At 26.7% G+C, this 21,955-nt stretch overlaps 2 protein-coding genes across 3 annotated transcripts; one reads left to right on the forward strand and one right to left on the reverse strand.

The window, feature by feature from the left end:
• The first annotated feature begins 74 nt into the window (after positions 1-74).
• LOC114127787 (DNA repair protein RAD51 homolog A) lies at positions 75-5,361 on the forward strand. The gene is made up of 7 exons (XM_027992110.2): positions 75-551; positions 2,262-2,371; positions 2,542-2,679; positions 2,792-3,001; positions 3,154-3,362; positions 3,861-3,990; positions 4,871-5,361. The coding sequence occupies exons 2-7, from the start codon at positions 2,282-2,284 to the stop codon at positions 5,114-5,116; spliced, it is 1,023 nt and encodes a 340-aa protein (XP_027847911.1). The 5' UTR covers positions 75-551; positions 2,262-2,281; the 3' UTR covers positions 5,117-5,361.
• A 2,228-nt stretch (positions 5,362-7,589) lies between these two features.
• On the reverse strand, positions 7,590-20,554 carry LOC114127777 (uncharacterized). Of its 2 annotated transcripts, none has more exons than XM_050207808.1 (13): positions 20,182-20,291; positions 14,753-14,937; positions 14,464-14,624; positions 13,879-14,027; positions 13,339-13,449; positions 13,052-13,246; positions 12,856-12,977; positions 12,683-12,789; positions 11,256-11,340; positions 10,933-11,095; positions 10,589-10,808; positions 10,347-10,493; positions 7,590-7,954 (listed from the first exon to the last, which is right to left on the reverse strand). In XM_050207808.1, the coding sequence occupies exons 2-13, from the start codon at positions 14,925-14,927 to the stop codon at positions 7,841-7,843; spliced, it is 1,749 nt and encodes a 582-aa protein (XP_050063765.1). In that variant the 5' UTR covers positions 14,928-14,937; positions 20,182-20,291; the 3' UTR covers positions 7,590-7,840. The 2 variants fall into 2 exon arrangements, with proteins under 2 accessions (XP_050063765.1, XP_050063764.1); XM_050207807.1 differs by having other exon boundaries at positions 7,591-7,954; positions 14,464-14,618; positions 20,182-20,554.
• Positions 20,555-21,955: the final 1,401 nt, after the last annotated feature.

Genomic DNA, 21,955 nt, shown 5'->3' on the forward strand with positions numbered 1-21,955 from the left:
TAATATGTCTTATGTCTACACGAATAACGTGAAATATTCCATCATTGTCATCGATAATGTTTTTCAAAATGCTAATAATTCGTCTTTTCGGTTTGTTTAAATAAATTTAACAATTTTTTTTTTTGACAAATAGTAGGAAATTCAAATTTTATGTCGTACTTTATTGTCGTTCATCGAACCGACAGGTGTCCAACGAAAGACACACGTAAACTCACCGATTTTCGACGTTTCTGAAGGCTCGGTGCGGATGTATCGTCCCCGTCATAGGCGGTGTAATCTGTCGTTTCGCGCCCATTTGCCTTGTCCCCGTTTCCGACCGTTGATAATAACAATTTAAACTACACACTAACACAGTCTTGCCGACTATTGCGTTTGCGACTAACCTACCACATTACTACGCTCGTTACAGTAACTCAACATTAACAAAGTGTTGTTCTACTGTTTTCCCGCCTTTGATTTCTCACCCGCCTAGTTAATCGTGGTCATCGCTATCCGAAAAGACGTTTTTGAAGAGATCAAGAATAAACGAAAATTTCGATCCAATAATCCGGGTAAGTGTGATTTTTTGTTTACAACATTTCACTGTAGGTTCAAATCATCGCCAACGCGTTGTGGTGTTTGGATGTGTGTGTGTGTGTGTGTATGTGATTTACCGATTTTTTACACCACTACATTAACAAAATTCGAATTTTTGATTTACTTAAATTTAAATAGGTAAGTACCTATTGGTTTTTTTTCTGGCTGTTGCTTCCACTAACTTAGTACCTACCTAATGTGACTACCGAAGTAATTATTTAATGAAACTTTGAAATATCCATATCAAAATGTATAAGATAGTATATTTCTTGCAATCGTTGTTAATAAATAAATAGTTAACTATAGGTAGATATTCCGAACAAAATATGTTGCTCTGCTGTGTAGTACCTAGGTATTAAGTGTATCTAGTCATTTGACACTGAGATCACTATAATGGATGTCTTAAATTTGAATTTTAAAATAAATCTATTATCTATATCAGCGGTTTTCAAACTGTGCTGCTCCGCGAGATTAAACAGGGTCTCCTCAAGCACATCTAAATTAAGTACATACAGGGTGATTTTTTTATCGTTGAACACTTTGCATACAAAGTGTATACAAAGTGTTCAACGATAAAAAAATCACCTAGTATATTAGTATTCGTTAAATTATTACAAGTTACATTTATATTGTATAAAGTTGGTATATTATCAATTTATTGATCCATAATTGTTTAAGTTGTAAAATTGGTATTTTCAATTTATGGGGCTCCGTAAATTTTTTTTAAGCATATCAAGGGCTCTGCGAAAAAAAAGTTTGAGGATCGCTGATCTATATGATGTAAAACAATTCTTATCGTATATTCTAATTCTGCCTATAGTTTTAAAGATATTTTATTCTATATTTATATTGCTACACATAAATAGTAATTTATTTTCCCAAGAATAAAAATAAAGTAGATGAACTAATTTTTGTAAAAAATAATTATGTGATAATTATATTGTAAAATAATATTAATAATTATGTATACATTTTTATACTTATATATTTTGACTTATTCTAAGCTTATTAGACCGTAGCCTTGTTTTGTACCTCAATCCAATAATACCCTTTCTTCATCCCTGATTCCTAGGATTTCAGGTTTTCTCTGATATGGTATTCTCTTGGTTGTCATCTTGATCTTGTTCAATTTTACTTTCAAATTGTGATCTTGTATTATCATATCCTTGGCTCTCCATAGTTGTCCTGTCTCACTGAGTTTTCAGCTTTATAAAGCACCTAGTGGGTTCATTTAATATTTTTTTAGTTCTATTTTAATCCTTCATTTGTATTCATTATTTTCAGTACTCTTTTTAAAGCTGAATATCCTTCTTAGTATTTCTCTCTCTACTGCCATTAGTCTTTTTCATTTATTACGAGATTTATTATTAGTCTTTTTAATTAAAATTATTATTGTTTATTAAAATATTTTATGTTGTCAACATTTGTATTTCAATTACTCATAGCTCAAGTGACTTAAGTACTTAATAATAACCTTTTTTCTTATTACTTTTCGAGAAATATTGCTATAAATTAAAACATATTTTATTTTTATTTTTTTGACAAACTAAGTAGGTAATATGATTTATTGATTTATGTAGTCATATATCATTAGAAAGATTCACTATTTAATTATGTTACGTATGTATGAATAAGATCAATTTGTTTGTTTTACTTAAACAGTAAATTTATTTATTTATTTCCAGTTAATATTATTTTATACAAAATGGCTATGGCATCATCTTCACATGTTGAAGAATCCGTTGTTGAAGATCATGAAGAAGATGATGGACCACTACTTATTTCAAAACTTGAGGTATAATTGATTATAGTCATATATTATATATTTATATATTGTTTGAAATATGAAGTAGGTATATAAATAAAAATGTTATTTACTGAAATTATGAACAGTTAATTTTTAATTAATTGACTTATTGTATATAGAATATAAGATAATTAATTTTATCAATTAATGTGATACAGGGTCAAGGAATTACAAGTGGAGATATTAAAAAGCTTCAAGAAGCTGGATACCACACAATAGAGTCTGTTGCTTTTGCGACAAAAAAACATCTTATAACTATTAAAGGCATAAGTGAAGCTAAAGCTGATAAAATATTGGTAATTTAAAATATTTAATTCAATATTTTATATTATTTTTTTGGTATTTATTACAGTTACCTAAAAAATGATAATATTATATTTTTTACATGTTCATAATTGTTTATAATAGGCTGAAGCATCAAAAATGGTTCCACTTGGTTTTACTTCTGCTACAATATTTCATCTTAAGAGATCTGAAATCATTCAATTGACTACTGGCTCAAAAGAATTAGATCGTCTATTAGGTGGTGGTATTGAAACTGGTTCAATCACAGAAATATTTGGAGAGTTTAGAACTGGTAAAACACAAATTTGCCATACTTTGGCTGTAACTTGTCAGGTAAAAATAATTTGATAAAACCTTTGTTATTTTCGAACTTTGACAGGACATCGTACTGTATTCATTTTTCAAAATTTGTTAATCATTAAAAGTTATATAAATAAACAATTCTCGTTGAGTATAAATCATTGTATTAGTTTTGTGTTTTTTAGTTACCTATTGGTCAAAATGGAGGAGAAGGAAAATGCCTCTATATTGACACTGAAGGTACATTCCGGCCTGAGCGATTGCTTTCAGTAGCTGAAAGATATCAATTGGTTGGAAGTGACGTACTCGATAATATTGCTTGTGCCAGAGCATATAATACAGATCATCAAACACAATTGTTAATGCAAGCTGGAGCTATGATGGCTGAATCTAGGTAAAATATTTTATATTATATCTATAATCTTATCTTTAACATTAAGACTAGTTACAATGTAGGAAAGGTGATCAAGTATTTTCTGTTAATAATTTATCGTTTAGAAACATACAGTTTTTTACTTCAATAAATGTTAACAAAAATACATAAAGTATTTGTGTAATATCAACTAAGTTATATTTTACTTACTATGAGAGTGAGGACCAATAATATTATGGAAATTAATGCAACCGCTGACGATTAAGGAAATGTATGAATAATTTTTGGTTTTCAAAGTGTTGAAGTTAAAAATACTTATTGATATTGTAACTTAATATTTTGTTAAAACTAATTAAAAATACGATTTTTCGATAAAAAATTATACTACAACAACTAGATACATCTCTGGTAAAAATATTTAAAAAAAAAAAAAATTTTGTTGTAAAAATAGCTAAATTATTTTATGTTAATAATAACTAATAAGTATAAAATTGTGAATAATTATTATTCATTTTTCAGGTATGCATTATTGGTCGTAGATAGTGCTATGGCTTTATACAGAACTGATTATTCTGGTAGAGGTGAATTATCTGCGAGACAGAATCATTTAGCCAGATTTCTCAGAATGTTATTACGTCTTGCAGATGAGGTAAAACTTAAATTTTAATATTTACAATGTTAACTCAATCACAGTGCTGCAATATCCACTCAGGTAACCACAGGTGTGCAAGCTTATATAAACCCTTTTTATAGGTCCATAGATTATGTAATTTAAAAACATTAAATTTGTAATTTATATAATTTTAGGAACGATTTTACATAGGATAATTTATTATTTAATTTTTTTTTTCTATTTATGATTTTATATTAATAATGATGGTGTGGACAAAGTTAGAAAGTTAGAGGATTATGTACAATATTGTCTACAAATAGAAGTTTAGAATTCAAGTATTTATTTTATTATTATTTTAATACAACTTAAAGCTCAATTTGAAACCATTTAAAATGATTGCATTTTTGAATTTCTTAATCTGTACAATTTGTCAAGATCATCTTAGTGATATAATTGGGGAATTATATGATTTTGTATTAACTTAAAAAGATGTTCAAATTTTACAGGCAATATTTTAATGCTAAAAATAGCTATAAGAAACGAAAACTAAGATTATACATAAAACAGTTTCTTTTGATTATAAATAATACCTATAATGTTTTTATATAATTTTCTTCACTGCTAAGAGCAGTTTTTTTTTTTAAATTACATCCTTAATAAATTAGTGGCTTGTGATTACTTAATAGTTATACAGAACATAGATAATGTTTAGAAATAATTACTTAACAATTATTTTTATAATAAGTAATGTGAATTAAATAATCAGCACATTATGTCATGTACCTTTATGAGTTTCATTTAAGGTATCAATAGTGGATGACCTCAAAATTATTCTTCACATTTGAAAAAAAATTTAGTTGCAGCACTGCTTTGTAGGATACTTTTCAACATTAATATTAAATAATATTTTTTTTAGTTTGGTGTTGCTGTAGTAATAACCAATCAGGTAGTTGCTCAAGTGGATGGTGCTTCTATGTTTGCAGCAGATCCAAAAAAACCTGTTGGTGGAAATATAATGGCTCACGCATCTACAACTAGATTGTACTTGCGTAAAGGCAGAGGTGAAACAAGAATATGTAAAATATATGATTCTCCTTGTTTACCAGAGTCAGAAGCAATGTTTGCTATCAATGCTGATGGAATTGGAGATGCTAAAGAGTAGCTTGATTATTTTTTTTTTATTTTGTTATCATACTTTCGTTCATAAGAATACCACTATTTAAAATATGTTCAGTTAAAACAAATATTTTTATCATAGATAAAAAAAAGTTAAAAATAATTTTTTTTTGACATTTGCTAAGCTAAAAATAATTTAATTATATTACATTTTTTTAAATTATTCTTATGTTGACATGTTATTTTGTATAATTATCTTTTATATTAAACATATTTTATCATACACTTGTATACGCTAGTGTTATATTTTCAGCAGTAACATTAGTTCTTGCATGCAATTATTGTATTATCCTGTGCATATCTATTGTAAATATTTTATAATAACTGAATAAAAATAACTATTTTTAAAAAAGAAATTATACATTAATGATCAAAGGTCTGATGTCTAATTCGTGATATAAGATAATATAATATATATTACAGTGTTATGTTATAAATACTTCAATGTACATATTGTATGCACTACTATTGTGTATTGTATATATCAGTGATGACAAATCCATGGCATGCAAAACATTAAAATATTTTTATTACATAATTTATATATATATATATATATATATATATATTGGCAGCAGACGTTACAATATTATTAAATATAACGATATACCAGGAGTGGCCAAACTGTGGATTGCGTCATAGACTCTTGCGGCTTGCATCTTATTGTAACACTTTTTTTTACATTTTTGCTCTTTCATATCTATTAACATATTTGATGGCTTGAGAGTCTCTTCTCTCTGGCCACCCCTGCAATATACTATAATACTATATATTATTAAGTATAATTTTAGTATATGGTAAGTTCATGTGATGCTTGAAAAAAAAGGTTATTTTTGGCTTGTAGCTTTCAAATAATATGTCACCCCTGGTGTATGTTCCTAATACTAAGCACCACTAATGGGTCCAAGAGTCCTTTATTTGGTATCTTCTGATAGGCTCTATGACCAAACATGGGAGTATATTTCTTATTATTATTACTTAATTGTATTTAATTAAAACTAAATTTATGGATCACATGAAATTATATTATGTGATCATTGTCTTAACAATAAAATCAGCATTTTTTTTTTTTCAAAAACAAAATGTTTTAATTTTTAAAATATTCATTTACAAAACTAAAATGTTTATCTAATGATGTTATATTAGAAAATGTTTAAAAATTATAAAATAATACAGTGACAGTTAAAATGTTTTACAAGCATTAAGATGATGAAATGACTACTTATTATTATTATTACTTTTTATTATTTATCACTAAGATACAATTTTAATACATTTAAACTTATGCACTAAATTAATGTACTAATATTGATAATTAAAAAAGTGTGAATATCTAATACAAATTATGATTTAAATTATTAATTACCTACTTATCAAATTTTAATAGCATGTTATTTTAAAGCAGCACAACACATTAAAAATACTACAGAGAATATATAGTTTCTAAAATCTAAGATCTAAAGTTATGGTTGCAAACATCATAAGTACATGGTAATTTAAAACTGAAATATTATAAATAACAACAAACAATGAGTGCTGTATTATTCTTTTTTTTTTGTATTATTTGTGCATTAATGTTTAATTATAATTTTGTTTTTATGCTACATAGACTAAAAACATTTTTCTTAGTTGACTAAATTACTAAAAGTCTAAATCTAAAACATTAAAAATATTTATATACTTAAATACAACATTTTGAGATATTATCTTTGAAAATTTATAAGTCATATCTATACTAATAATTACATTAAGAACTTTTTAAATTAATGTACTAATATTATTTTGATGTATTTTTTAAAATATGTTTAAAAGCAACAGTTTTAGTTTTAAATGTCTTAATAATTTAATATATATGAATATATATAAAATGTTTGATACAAGAAAATTATTTTCCCATCATAATTGGATAATGAAAAGATAAGTAAATAATGAGTTTCAGAGGTATATAATTTATTATAGAAGTCGAATATGTGAATTTTACACAACCTATTTCTTTTATTTTTCCTCACACATTTACATGTTATCAAATAATATTCATGATTGCCAATATAGACTTTATAAGACTTGATAATAGCAAAACTAACAATCTTGTAATAAATTATACAATAACTTTTTGTAGAATTCTTCCCTTTTAAAACTTTTAAACTTTATTATTATTAGCTGATAAAGGAGAGAAAATAATATTGTTGGTTCGTAACAACTTTTACTTATAATTATAATAAAACTAAATGTTTTTGTTTTTAATAAATTTATTAAAAATATGAATTGAGAATTAGAGGAAAGTAATCTTTAAGTAATGATTAAAATAATAATTATGATAAATATAATTTAACTACCTATATTAATAATAATTAATTGTTTTTGAATTAAAACTATTTAGGTATACCTATATTTTGTGTTGCCTACATTTAAATATTTAAATATAGTATATAATGAATATTATGTATAATAGTCATTTCTATAAAGAATAATTTTGTATTATATTGAAAGAAAAGTTTAGTGAAATGTTTCCTCTAACAAAAAAAAAAATCTACCTAATTTAGTAAACAATACATTTGGCACTCAATTTGATTTTAATCAAATATTAATATATTTATGATATAATATTAAAGTTAATTTGTGTTATAACTTATCACAACTTAAAAATTGAAATACCAGTACAATCACATTAGTGTTTTCACTTTTATTAAATCATTTAATTCCAATTTAATTATGTATACAACATCAATTTTTTTTCAGCATCGAAGTCTGGTATCCATTTGGAGATCAATGTATTTAATGAATGTAAAAGGAGATTGGCTGAAGTATAATAACCATCAGTAGGCTAAAAAATATGTAAATTCTATATTAGAAGTATACCTATTGCCATTAATTTATTAATTATTATTTAATTTACATTATCATTAAAAATCTATAAAATAATAAAACTAATTTTAAAGTTTAAGGAAATCAGATATCTCAGCTGCCTTGTTTACCAAAATAGACCTGTCTGATATCAATTATAGTTTCTCCAAAATCAGCAAAATAGCAAAAAACCTCTAAAGCAAACACTTCTAACTTTTCCATGCCAAATCGCTACGAGGTACTTAGAAATGTAGATATCCCGATACCAGGAATACAACTGAACAAAAAAAGAAATCTCTACCTTGACTCCGCCATCAATTTTCATCACTATGCCGGTAGATTTTAACGATTTTTGCAAATCTATACTATCGATTACAGGTACCAATGGTTTCGAATGTAAATCGTCTACTAAACACCTAAAACTCACTACGAACAAAATTAAATCCTATGGCCTAATGATTCATCTGCTGAACGAAAATAAATTTGAGTATTTTACTTACCAAACCAAATCTGATACGTCCTACCGGGTTGTTATAAGAAATGTTCACCCAACAACGGACATAAGTTCCATTAAGGATGGACTAACTCCCAAGGGTTTCGCTGCAAGAAACATCCCTAATATTCAGTTAAGACAATCCAAATCTCCTCTTCCGCTTTCCTTCGTCGATCTAGACTCGGCTCTTGAAAATCAGAATATATTCAAACTTGCCTCACTTTGGTAAACCAAAATTAAAAACGAATAACCTCACTCTCGGAAAGCCTTTCCCGGTGCCATTTATGTTAGGATTATGACCACAATAAAACTTATTGCAATTGCGATCCTCGTTGCGTCTGCTACGGCCAAAGTCACCTCTTTAAACTTTGAAAAATCAAAGGATACCCTTGCTTCCTTCACTCATTGTAGGGAAGCCTACCCTGTAAACTATAAGGGATGCATCAAACACAAAACACTACTGCGTCTAAAAACTCCAAACTCAAGAACCACGCTCAATTCAACTACTATCAACACTTAAGCAACCCATCTACTAACAGCCGTGTAACCTTACCAGTTGAGATATCACTCAGCAGACCAACCCAAATCTTGATTCAACCAGTTCTGCCACCCGACAGAATACCTATGCCAATGTAACAAAAGGTAAAAAAAATCCATTTCCCTATTAATGACTCCCCTCCCGACAATTCTTTCTCAAATTAACTAACATCATTCATTTATGAGCTCCAATCACTCATCTCGCCACTATTAACCCTCATCTCCTCTCTCATCAATTTATTAAATTAGTTTTTACCAATGACTCAAATAATACTAACCAAAACTCTTCCCTGTCCATAATCTCCTGGAATGCCAACGGACTCTTCAATCATAAGCATGAATTGTCGACCTAATCTCTACTAACATGAAATCAAAACTTAACTGTGCGGCTGTATTTCTTCATGTGGCTCAGGCCTCCGATAGGGTATGGCACGAAGGACTTCTTTTGAAACTCAAAAAATTCTTCCCTGCCCCTTACTACCTTCTTATAAAATCACACCTTTTCTGTTTGCTAAAAAAACAGCTACTCGTTAAATTTTCAAATTCTAGTCGAAGCCCTTCAAGGAAGCGACATAGCTCCCTTTCTATACTATATATCACCCACGACACTTCGATTTCTCCATATATATCACTGGGTACTTACACAGACACAATAATCTTGGCCTCCCAAAAATGCCCTCTGGCAGTGTCTAAACAGTAGCTACAAAATCATCTTAACGTGATTCAGTTGTGGTCAAAACTCGGGACGATTAAAATAAACGAACTAAAATCATCCTTTATCACGTTTTCTCTTAAACCAGGTAACTGTCCCTCTGTATCGCTCAATAATAACGTTATTCCAATCACCCCGACAATAATATATCTTGGTTTCACATTTAATAGTCGCCTTAGATGGGCCCAACACCTCAAAAACAAAAGAAAAACTACAGGCTTCATTTGCTCCTTGTTGTATGAAATTTAGAGGGAGAAAACAAATAATTTATCTTTTAAGAATTTTTAATTATTTAGAACTAAAAAATCTATGAGTTAACTTTATCAGTTAATCACAAATTCAAATATATTTTCAAAAAGTGTATCCAATAACTAGATTACCTAGTTAAAATATAAACATTTTATTTTTATAAAACTATAACTATATAGTTATAAATTATCATCTTCATGAACATTGAATTTCATTAATGTGTTTGAGTTGTATGAGTTGTTGAATAATTTATAACCATATAGTTTTAAATTTTTAATAAGTATATATTATGCCATTATGGTAACTAAATAGCAACAGAGGTTTCAATGTATTTATTTTTTTTTTTTGTATAGAGTATATATTTAAATTTTATGTACTTACATGGAAAAACATCATTGCATCTAAAAAAACTTGTTTTAAATCATCAATAACGTGAGCGAGTGTTGTATAATATGTATTCGATTCTAAACGGTTCTTAATTATATTCAAAGATATTGGATTAGAAATCTTCTCGTAAAATGTTGCATACTATATTAGGACAACAATACAATTATTAATAATTAATTGTGCCAAACAAGAATTAGTTTCTATGAGTTTCTATGTAGGTATGTAGTTTAACTTACTACTTTCTTACAAGGACATTCTCTAAAATAAATACTATTATAACTTTCACACAAAAGTTCCATTAATATACGCTCAATAATCATACGTCCAGGTTCACCAATTAAAACACCAGAAAAGTTTAATTCCTGAAGTTCCAAATCCGCGGGAAAGGTAAATTTTAAACTTTTACACATTGTACATTTCCAATATTTCGGAAATGACAGTAATGGATAATCTAACCTATAACATATAGTTAGATATTATTATGCTAAAATTTAAAATAATATTTGACAGTATAATAATTGTATTATATAATAATATAATATATACAATATACATATTAAAAAATGTTAATTTTAATTACTCCTCAATAGGCATCTCATCAGGAGGCGTAGGTACATGGCAATGATGATGATAACTCCTATTGCAGTTATCGCATTTAATTAATTTTTCACCTAATTGAAAACAACAAACACATTCTAAATCAAACCATGGTTCAATTGGTTTGCGGTCCATATTTTCAATATCTAAAATGAAAAATAATTGAGTATTATCATCAATAACTATTATCGTATAAAAAATTGCATCATAAAATCTAGACTTTATTTAATACAAATCAGGCTTTATCATAATTTAAGATTTACAACAACAGAAAATAACAATATTTGTAAATAATATTTTTATTACCCATATTATTGAAATAACTATTAGTTTTAAATTCTTCCTCTGTATATTGAAATGGAAATTTCATTTTTGGTTTTTTGGACAGTATCTAGAGACAATTCAATATGAATATATTTAATAATTGTGTATAATAAAATAATTTTACTAATAAAAAAATTAATTGTAACTTTTTAATTATTTGTTTATAGCATTTTGCATAATTAGGATAGTCCTGACTATCTAGCTAGGTGTTTGTTTTGGTTTTCCTAAGCTAACCTTTAATTTCTTGTGAAATAAAAGTCTGCATGACAAATTAATAAAGAGAACTAATAAGAAATGACGAAACCTGTAATGTTATAGTACATGGCTGGGCCGATGGTAAATGTACGAATTTATTAAAAATTTGTATGTTGTAAACTTATCTCCTATATTTTTTTGCCCATCCGAACAGTTCAAGGTTCAAGGCGTAGAGGTACTTTAAACTACAGTCGTTTTTATCACTTCAAGCATACTGTTGCATATTGTTACCTATTTAAATTTTTTCAAAGCGTAAGGATAATATTCATTTATAATTTAATATGCCTCCTAAACAACTTCTAATCGTCCAGATAACGATAGATATGATGTCTCGAAAACTTTCAAAATATTAGAAATAGCTTTCAACAAGGTACTTAAAATAAACAGACAAATAAGATGTATAAGAAGTTCGGTGACATCAATCGATACAATAATTTTTCCTTAAGTGATATAAATTTAAATTGTAACGTTTATGTAGACTTTATTTAAATTCTATTAAAGAACAGTCTATTATAAAATGAATCCTGGATCACATACGTAACGTTCAAGGGGACAGGGGACTACAATTTCTAAATAAATCCATATTAGTGAAATAAAATCTTCTGGTGATCAAGTTTCAAATCTATTTGCCACATATTTCTCTTTTATCTAGGTATGTTAGACAAATAAGGACTTCCATTACTCAATTAAACCCATATACTATTATGAATTCTCATTTATACCATACTTAATTTATATTTCACCAATAAAATCTTTGCAGTTCTTTGATCGATAATATCTACTTATATTTCTAGAACCATATGGGATCACAGCACTAATTTCATACCTCTGACGAAATGTTCTCACTTCTCCGATTTACACAATCTTTAATAAATTACTGATCGAAAGTTCTTGATCAACATAGGTTTTTACCTGAACATGAAACAATTTCTATTGTATTATTTTCTATGTACGCGAATCATTTGATGCAAAGCAAGTTAATGTATTCTATTGATTTATTCTAAAATATGAATTAAATTAAGTAAATTTAGATCATCAACACTACGAAAGAAAAAACCCAATACAATACTTAGGTAACAAGAGTAAAAGCCAAAAGGATTAATAACAAATAGATGAAAAAAATGTATTACAAATAGTCAGTTTTCTAGTTTCACCTGCAGATTTACTAAAGTTTGGCCAACATTTTTCGATGTATTTATATTTTTTGTTTTTGATAAACTGAAAACTGGTGATGTAATTATATTTCCAAGTTCTTTGATAGCTAAAAAAATACATTTTTACGTTATTTAATTTCAGTTTGGTTTTATTAATAAACATATAAACTTACTCGAAATGCAATTGTTCATAGTTTCTTCAAAATTATTTTTCAAATCAATTTCTCTCTTTGATGTCACCTCTGATATATTTATGATATTATTGTTAATATTTTTTAGCTTAGGTAATACAACCCTGAAATAAGTGTTATTCAATTAGTCAAATAGGTATATTGTAAAAATTATTTAACTAAAATACAAAAAAAAAACCTTGAAACATTTAAAATGTCAGATAGATTGTTGTCGTTCAATACCGATTTTGTAATTTCAGTATAATATTTATTTTTGTTTTGTAAATCCTTAAATGTTTGTATATTTTTGTAAGTTTCACCAACTGTGTCTAAAAAACAATTGTCAACTAAATATTTCAGCTCAAATGCGCGTTTATTTATTTCATTATGTAATCTGAAAAGTGGCAATAAAAAAAATGAAAATATTTAAATAATCTAATATTTATATTAAATTTTATGTTAAATAGATAGGTATTTGTGTATTACTTTTCTGTTTCTTTATCAATTTCTTCATAAATAGCTGTTTTTTGAATTTTAAAATTTTCAATTTGCTTTTCTGTTTCTTTTATAGAAATATCAAGATTTTTGTTATTCAATCTGAAAATACATAATAATTATTTTGTATACATAATATACATATTTAATAAATACTAAAAATAATTATTTATTAATTATTGTAGGACAACCAAAGACTGCAAACAATTATTCACGGTCTGCCATTTAATGACTAAATTTCAAATGATTTATATTAAAATAATATAATAAAGTAGATAAGACGTATAAAGTACCTACAATATGAAATAATATAATAATAAAATTATTTATATTATAATATTATATATTTCTATTATTACATTGACATATTCAAGAAAAATATTAAATAACTAAATAAGTAGGTTTCTAAATATTTAAAGTATTTCTATTATATATTTATATATTTCGTATTTTTTTTTTTTTAGTATAAGTTAATTTCTTAATACATATATATTATTTTATTTATAATTATATAGGTAATATTTATCATACTCCAATTTGAAGTTTTCTAGAAAAACATTCGAATTTATTTCTTTCGGATACTTTTTAAGAACTTTATAGTTATGAAGTGGATGGGATTCTGAATGACAGAATTGACACAACATAATTGAACATTGAATACAGTAAACATCTGCATGCGTCTGAAATAAAAAAAAATATATGTAATAGGTAAGTATCATTTAATTTATTAAAACACATAGACATATTAAAGATATGTGCTGAGCGTAAACTTAAATTTGAGGACAACATTGTTTGAAATAGATAAAATATAACTTTGTAAAATTATAAAAACACATGAATGGTGTGCTTGTGTGTGTGGGTAAGATAATAAGTAACAAAATCATTTAGATTCATCGATAATTTAAAAACAAAAAATGATTTAAATGTTTTAATCAGTAATAGTATCTAATTATCTGAAAAATAATATGGTTTTGTTCTTTTATTTAAATATATTTATACAAATTAATCTTTTAAAAATTATCCACATTTTTTTACTCTGAAAATTAATTTTGATTAAAAATCATCAAATATATATATATATATATTATTTATTTTATAAATTTAAAAATATCTTACATTTGTACAAGTAGGACATATAGGGAATTCTTCCACTATTGGATAAGTTATCAGCGCATTTGGATTATGATCTTTGTTGATATTTAAATTTGATGATCCAATATGATAGTCAATCAGTTGGTCTTTTGTGACTGTTAGACATTTGCATTTCACGCCTATATCTTAACAATGTTTTAGAATGCATTCAAATATTGAAATTTTATAAATTTTAATAATATATAGTATCAATAAATCATCTAAAAATTATATAAATAGGTAGTAATAAAGAAAGTACTTATAGAAAATTAACCTGAATCAAAGTTCTCCTTTGCTATGCAATCTTTACAAATAAAATGCAAACATTCCAACATTTTTGACTCGCCAGTTAACTCCTTATTACAAATTACACATTTGCCTACAGACCAAATGTCAATTTCTCCATGAACATTATCTATTTTCATTTCAGAAGTTGATGTTGAAGCCATTATATTAAATCTGAAATATTACTTAAAATATTAGGCACATATTACTAAATTATCTATTATATATATTATTTAACTAGTTGACCCCGCGGTGCACTTCGTTGCCCGTTAAAAATGTCAATTCTATAATATGATTCGAATTTTGATTAATTAGTTATTTAATATTCGGTTTAACGGTGTTTAAATCTTAGACATTTTCATTGACCGCTTTGATTCTCAAAAAACTTGTGAAAGCATCATTTTAATATGCGAATTTTGTAAAATGCTTTCTTATTGCACATACTAAATTTATGGTACGATTTTACGAATGTACCGTGTAAATTGCAAACATCGATCTATCATTGTTCAGGCTCTACGTTTATCAGTCAGTGAGTTACTCAAGTCATAATATTATAGTCATTCTGCTTGCCATTGCTGTGAGACTCTTTTATGATTATGCGAGCAGTATATTGTCATATAGGCAATCCTGCACCCGTGGTGGATTGCGGACCCCGCGAGATGTGTACGTAAGTTTATAATTTCTAACCATATTAAGTTTCAAAGTTATATTAATTTTTTTTTTTTAATACGGTGGATAAAATACAATAATGTGCCATCTCGTGGTTTTTATATTATTGTCTGTTGGTAAAACAATAAAACTTGGTATAACTTCTTATGTTAGTCGTTAGTCTATTGCTGTGATTTTAAGGTATTATACACAAATGTATTAGAGATAAAATGGCACATAACCTACCTACACTTTGAAATTTTAAAAATTAATGTATTGTTAGTAACATTTAAAAACATAATATACAAACAATTTAATTTACTCAATAATGTCTACAAGAGAAAACACTTTTTAATATAATATTTTTATAATGTATTCTATTCAGTCTGACTAGTCTTTACTCTTATTTTCATTAATATTTTTTGTTTTTAATTTTTCACACTTAAGTGTTTACTAAAAGCATCTAAGCATTAATTTATTAGTCAGTTTTATGATAAGTTGGTACCTAAGTGTACTAAATTTACACTATATTCTAATTAGATATACGTAAATTGTGTGCAAAAATCACAGGTACCTAAGGAAAAAAATACGGGCTTCAAAAAGATTATATATTAACTGCTGAACTACGCCAGTGATACTGAAATTGAAAAATAAACGATATCGTTTATGATTTATAATTTTTGAAATTACAATTTATTTTATACATATTATTCTATGTTATGTTTGATTGTATAAACATATTATAAATTGTATATTTGACTTAGTAATTTAATTCAATTCAATTCTTAACAAGTATTTTTATGGTTTTTGATACTGACTTAAAATGTTAACGTATACGTTTCTTATGTACTTTTTTATCTATTTAATTAAAATAAAATATTTAAAAATATTATAGTACCTATATATAATATAAAATTTTCCTTGTGCAACCGATGTTTATATTATATACTTAATTTATGATAAATTTACTGACGCAAAAGATGTAGGTACCGTTTTAGTTTAAGATGAACCCGCTGACGCAAAAGATTTAGGTTGTCAAGAAAAATTGGTGCAATTGACGGACATGATTTTAATAAATACTTAAATGACGCAGTTGACGCAAAAATGTTGAAGAAGGTTAAATTTTGGATTTTACAATAAGATTAGATAATTTATTAAACATTTACCCATGTAGATATAAATAGATAAAAAAGTAAATTAGAAAAAGTATTTCTATTAAATTAGGCGTTTTCAATTTGTAATTATTTTTCTATAATTATGTGCTTTAAGAATTTTTTATTTTATTTTTACGGACGCCTGCGAGTAGGTTCTAAAATATCTAAATCACCATCTTAATTCCTGGGTATACGTACACAGGCTATGGATCAGTGGCGGCTAGTGTGCTTTGGAAGTGGTAGGGCGATATAAAATTGCTTATTTATGGAAAGTATCGAACACAAATAATATTGATAATAGGCAATAGTTATTTAATTAAATCCATTCAATATATATTATAAATAGTTATACATAAAAATTAAATAATTCCAATGTATATTTTTGGAAACAAATATCAAATTGAAATAATAATTGATTAAGAGTTACGATCAAACAAAGTAAATAATTAACATACGCAAGTTCGGAATCCGTGGATATCGGGCTATTAAAATCATCGCCCCGACGGCAGTATAATTATAGTGTTTCCCCTTCTTAGTTTTTATATTCCGATCATATTTATGACGAGCGACTTTTAACATCGCCCAAGCTCGCATGCGCTGCTAAGCTCCAATTTAAAATTTAAAATTTGATATTAAACTTATAAATTAGTAAATGATAATTTCAGAAGGGGGCGATTGTCCCATCCTCCTTATTTACGAGCCGCCACTGCTATAGTTAATAGGTACATTCTCAAATACACAATAGTACAATACACATATGAGTATTGAGTATGTTCACGGGTAGGTAGTCTATTATGGTGTGAATTTTCATCATAATAAAAAAAAACATGTTAAATTTAACTTTATTTATTCAACACTTCAACAGCAAACAGTTTCCTTTTGAATGGTCAATAGTTCCCGATACGCATTATAAATAATAAAATATAGGCATGTACCTAATAATAGTCATCAATACCAAACAGTTTAATTAAAATTAATAAGAATGTTAAAAAAAAAGTGGTATACATTAATGAATAACGAGTATGTACAACAAACTTTTTACATAGATACCTTTATCTACTTATCATAGGTATACCTACTTAAACTAGTCATTCAATTTTTTAAATTTTTTTTGTTCACTAATTAGATTTTTGTTAATAGTATTTATATTGATGATATAAATATACAAGGTATATGGTGGAAACATAATTGTTGATTGGTCTTAATGGTCTTATATTTCATATTTGTTAATTTATTGTATGTATCAGTTTACCCAGCGCGATGGAAGTGGCGCAAAGCTAAATAAAAAATTAAAAAAAATCGGTCAAATGGGTACCGCTCTGCTGTGTAGCAGGTCACTATAATTGATTTATTAAATTTGAATCCAATAAGAGGTATCATTGTATACGAAAAACGATTCTGAACGAAGATGATTTATCAGCCTAGGATATAATTTCCAGTGATTGGTGAAAAAGGTGGTTTATGCTTTAATGGCCTGAATACACCAAAATTTAAGTTCTTTTATAATTATATTGTAAGCAAAATTTATGGAAAAATGTTGTATTAAATTTTCAACTCTTAGCTACTTATAAAAAATATTTTATGAATTATACTCATAATTATAAATTAATACTATTTGATATTAATTATGATTATTGAATTATATTCATGATTTTGACGAATTTTTATCAATATTTGAACTTTAAATGCTAATAAAAAAGAATTGTGCCTATATGTATTCTTATATTTAGAAAATAACTTATGAAAAACTCTGTATTAAATTTTCAAATATTTTGACTCGGCCAAAAAAATTTTATCGATATTTATAAATTAAATGAAATATTTTGAAAATTAAACCATGTAAAAAAAGGCCAATCAAAATAAATAATTTAAATACCTAACTAGTAAAATTAAAAATGTTCAAGTAGGTATCTACGACTTATAATATGACTAAGTATTTAACATTACAATTGATCTTATTTGTCGTCATAGATATTTTTAATATTAAAAAATGCCATTTTACCTCGTTTCCATATTATATCACGTATTTAAAAGATTTAATCATTACTAAATTATTTTTTTTTAACTTGTCTTTTTTACATTGAGTTATAAGTTATAGTCCAAGTGTTTTTAGTGTGATAAGCTATACAGAAATAAATATGACGAATGATTCAATTTTATTATATATGAAAATGCTTTGTTTATGTAGTTATTAATACAAATCTAAAGGCTAATGTATTTCATATTACCTATGCATTTAGAGAAGAACGCCAGTACGACACATCCACGTGTGTTGTCTCTATCTTATATACATATACAGCATAGCAAGGCATTTATTGATATTTCATTTTTGAAGTGAGTTGCTAGTTAAAGTTATGTAAAATATTTAAACTTTAAAGTGCTCATAAATCACTAAAAATTAAAATATCAATAAACGCCTACGATATGTCATAGATGTAATATTATTACAATATTACCTTTAAATTTGATAATAGGCAAATCGGTTCTAATATTAAAGCTAACACAGTATACAATTAATTCCGCTGAACGAAAATTTGTTATGTTGTATGTAAGACGAAGACAACACATTTGGGCGTGGCATTTTCTTAATAATGAATAAAAACTACCACTATCACTTTCGATTTGATATTGAGAAAATAAACCACGATTGGATGTTGTTGAAAAGGAAAGTGGTCTATTAGCGGTTACTAAGGTTACCTGAAATTCACCACCCGTCCGCTGAAAGTAAAATCTTTTATTGATTATTATCAGAGTACTGAGTTTTCATTTCCAGCTCAGATTATAAAAACCATACATCAAGTATATAAATTAAACACTACAAATCACTAATGACAAAACTAAAAAAATTCTTATTTAACTTGATAGTTGTTAATAAATAATAATACATTATTGTCAAAAAATTTCTAGGATTCATTATATTTATATGTTAATTTACAAAGTAAAATTTATAATAGGGAAATATCACATGTAATAACTAATAAGGGTTTAAATGTGATATGAAAATACAATAACGGTTTTCCAAAGGTCAATTATAACTTTTGTGGATGCATATTTTAATGCATTCGAATAAGAAAAAATGAGATTTTGTTCGATGTGCAGTAGTGAAAAAACCGTAAACCGTAAATGTATTATAGGTACTTACAAAACATAAAAAGTAAATCAACAGGCAACAGCTACTAATAGGTATAAAGGGTGTGGTTTTAATAATACGGTATTTATAAACATTCATTTTTAGATATGGCCATCACTGTAGAAGAATATGTAAGCCGTAAGGTGCTACCTACGATTATATTTCAAATAAATTACCAGCTAGGTATCTATAGTTATACATATTATAATTTTTTTAACTAAAAATAAAATATAAAGAAAACCATTGTAGCACGAAACTTATTTTTTATCGATTTACAAACACGATCACACAACTACATATTTTATAATTCGACAAGTAGTCATGTACCTAGGTATAGGCTAAACGCTGTTGCGCTACTTATACTATTATCGAAGACCTAATACCTATACGTTCATACCTTGGTACATACAAATTTGTAATGACTTATACAGTATTAATTATTTTCACTGCGCGGCTATCGTAAAATAAAATAAAAAATGATTATACCTGGTTATCCAAACGGGATTGGGAATAATGATTTGAGACGAACGACGTAATCGTATCAAACAGCAGTTATATATTGTTCCGTTTGATTCAGGGTCGTTCTCGTCCGCTGAGTGATGATTAAAATTCTAAACTCTCGTCAACGCGCGTCGCGCATAGACGATATTTAGAATATTATTTATAAATATATTATGTACAATTATAAAACAATAATAACTATAATGCCGACATCATTATAATATATAAAAACATAAATTAAAAAAGTTTTTCACTCACTTGTAGCAACAAGCAAAAATACTGAAAATAAAAGTAGTTCAATCACGAATCGGGGGAAAAAAACTTACCGAGAGCGATTCTCTCAAAACACACAGGTACAGTGCACACACACACACATACAAAATGTATACGAAATATAACAGAGAGCGTAAACGTCGTTCGCCCGTACGGCGTACGCCTTGAACGGTACGTGTTGCGCGCGCATTAGATATTCCATGTAATATAATATATTATATATCATTGTATGACGCACGGAGGGTCGTTCACGTCAGATCAATAATTTATTACAACGCCACAAAATATTTTCCCTAAATTGTTAAGTAAACGTACCATATCTTTATAATCAAATTTTACATTTAACAGGACATAGGTAAAATACTGCAGTGGCGTACCAAGGTTGGGGGGTAGGAGTATAACCTCCCCTCTATAAGTAAAACATATAATTATATAATGATTTCTTTTATGAAATATTACATTTAAAATAGGTGATAATATAATATTACGTAAATAACATTTTATATTTATATATAAACGGTAACGCTTCGCCATATACGAATTCTGCGTACGCCACTGTTATATTACTATTATAGGGTTTTAAATGATTCTAACTTGAACTTTCAATCTAATATTGAAGTATCCTGCTGTAAAGAATGAATTAGATTTAATAAGTCCTATTAATATTTCGTCTATGCAATCGTTCGTAAATTTTATAACCATTTATATTTATTTATTTTTATAACTTGCTAATGTTGTTATCTGGATCACACGTATAGGTACATAGAATAATTGGAGTCCAATTAAAAAACTACAACTACAGTCACATAAATTTTTCCTTGGGGAAATACCTTCTGAATTAAACTTTGCTTTTATATGATACTTGGCCAATTTAGTTTTAAAATCCCATGTCTTCAATCCCCAATATGCTCATTTTTTTATTGAACTTTGCACTTATATGTAGTTTGCAATATTTTAACTGTACATAATACTGCAGTATTGCACCTAATTTGCAACTTAATTTGTATTAGGAAGGTTCAAATATTTTTTCTAGGGAGGAGAATAGGGACCTAATTTAGCCTAAACTAGCTGAACATAAATTAGTCCAACCTTTGAGGAGGGGGTTAATAGAATTTACAGTGCCTATTTAAGATGTTAACAATTCAAGCATAGATTAAAACCAGTTTTAACGTTTATTTTACTTTATATTGCTATTCAAACAAACATGTGAAAATTTTAAATAGAATATTATAAAATACCTATAACAGATAAAAAGTAACTATACTATTAATTTAACTACTAACAATTAACACATTAAAAATGACTAGTTATTCCCTATTTCTTTAAAAATTAACTGTTTACAATATACATTAATTCTATGATATATAATTGAATACAGGTTTATGAATTTATTATAGGTAAATGTCATCTTCTTTCATTCTTTAATTGACACTCATGGTACCTACCTACTTACTAACTACTTTGTATTAATTGTATAACTATATTT

This window comes from Aphis gossypii, chromosome X (genome assembly GCF_020184175.1).
Source record: "Aphis gossypii isolate Hap1 chromosome X, ASM2018417v2, whole genome shotgun sequence".
In the NCBI taxonomy this organism is placed as follows: domain Eukaryota; kingdom Metazoa; phylum Arthropoda; class Insecta; order Hemiptera; family Aphididae; genus Aphis; species Aphis gossypii.

Bases quoted from the DNA above. Each gene is read 5' to 3' on its own strand.
- LOC114127787 (XM_027992110.2), top strand. From the start codon at position 2,282: ATGGCTATGGCATCATCTTCACATGTTGAAGAATCCGTTGTTGAAGAT. The intron at 3,363-3,860 runs GTAAAATATTTT...TTCATTTTTCAG, and splicing joins GCTATGATGGCTGAATCTAG to GTATGCATTATTGGTCGTAG. The intron at 3,991-4,870 runs GTAAAACTTAAA...TATTTTTTTTAG, and splicing joins TATTACGTCTTGCAGATGAG to TTTGGTGTTGCTGTAGTAAT.
- LOC114127777 (XM_050207808.1), bottom strand. From the start codon at position 14,927: ATGGCTTCAACATCAACTTCTGAAATGAAAATAGATAATGTTCATGGA. The intron at 13,450-13,878 runs GTATGATAAATA...ATGTATTTTCAG, and splicing joins CTAGAAAACTTCAAATTGGA to ATTGAATAACAAAAATCTTG. The intron at 12,978-13,051 runs GTTTTTTTTTTG...CACTTATTTCAG, and splicing joins GACATTTTAAATGTTTCAAG to GGTTGTATTACCTAAGCTAA.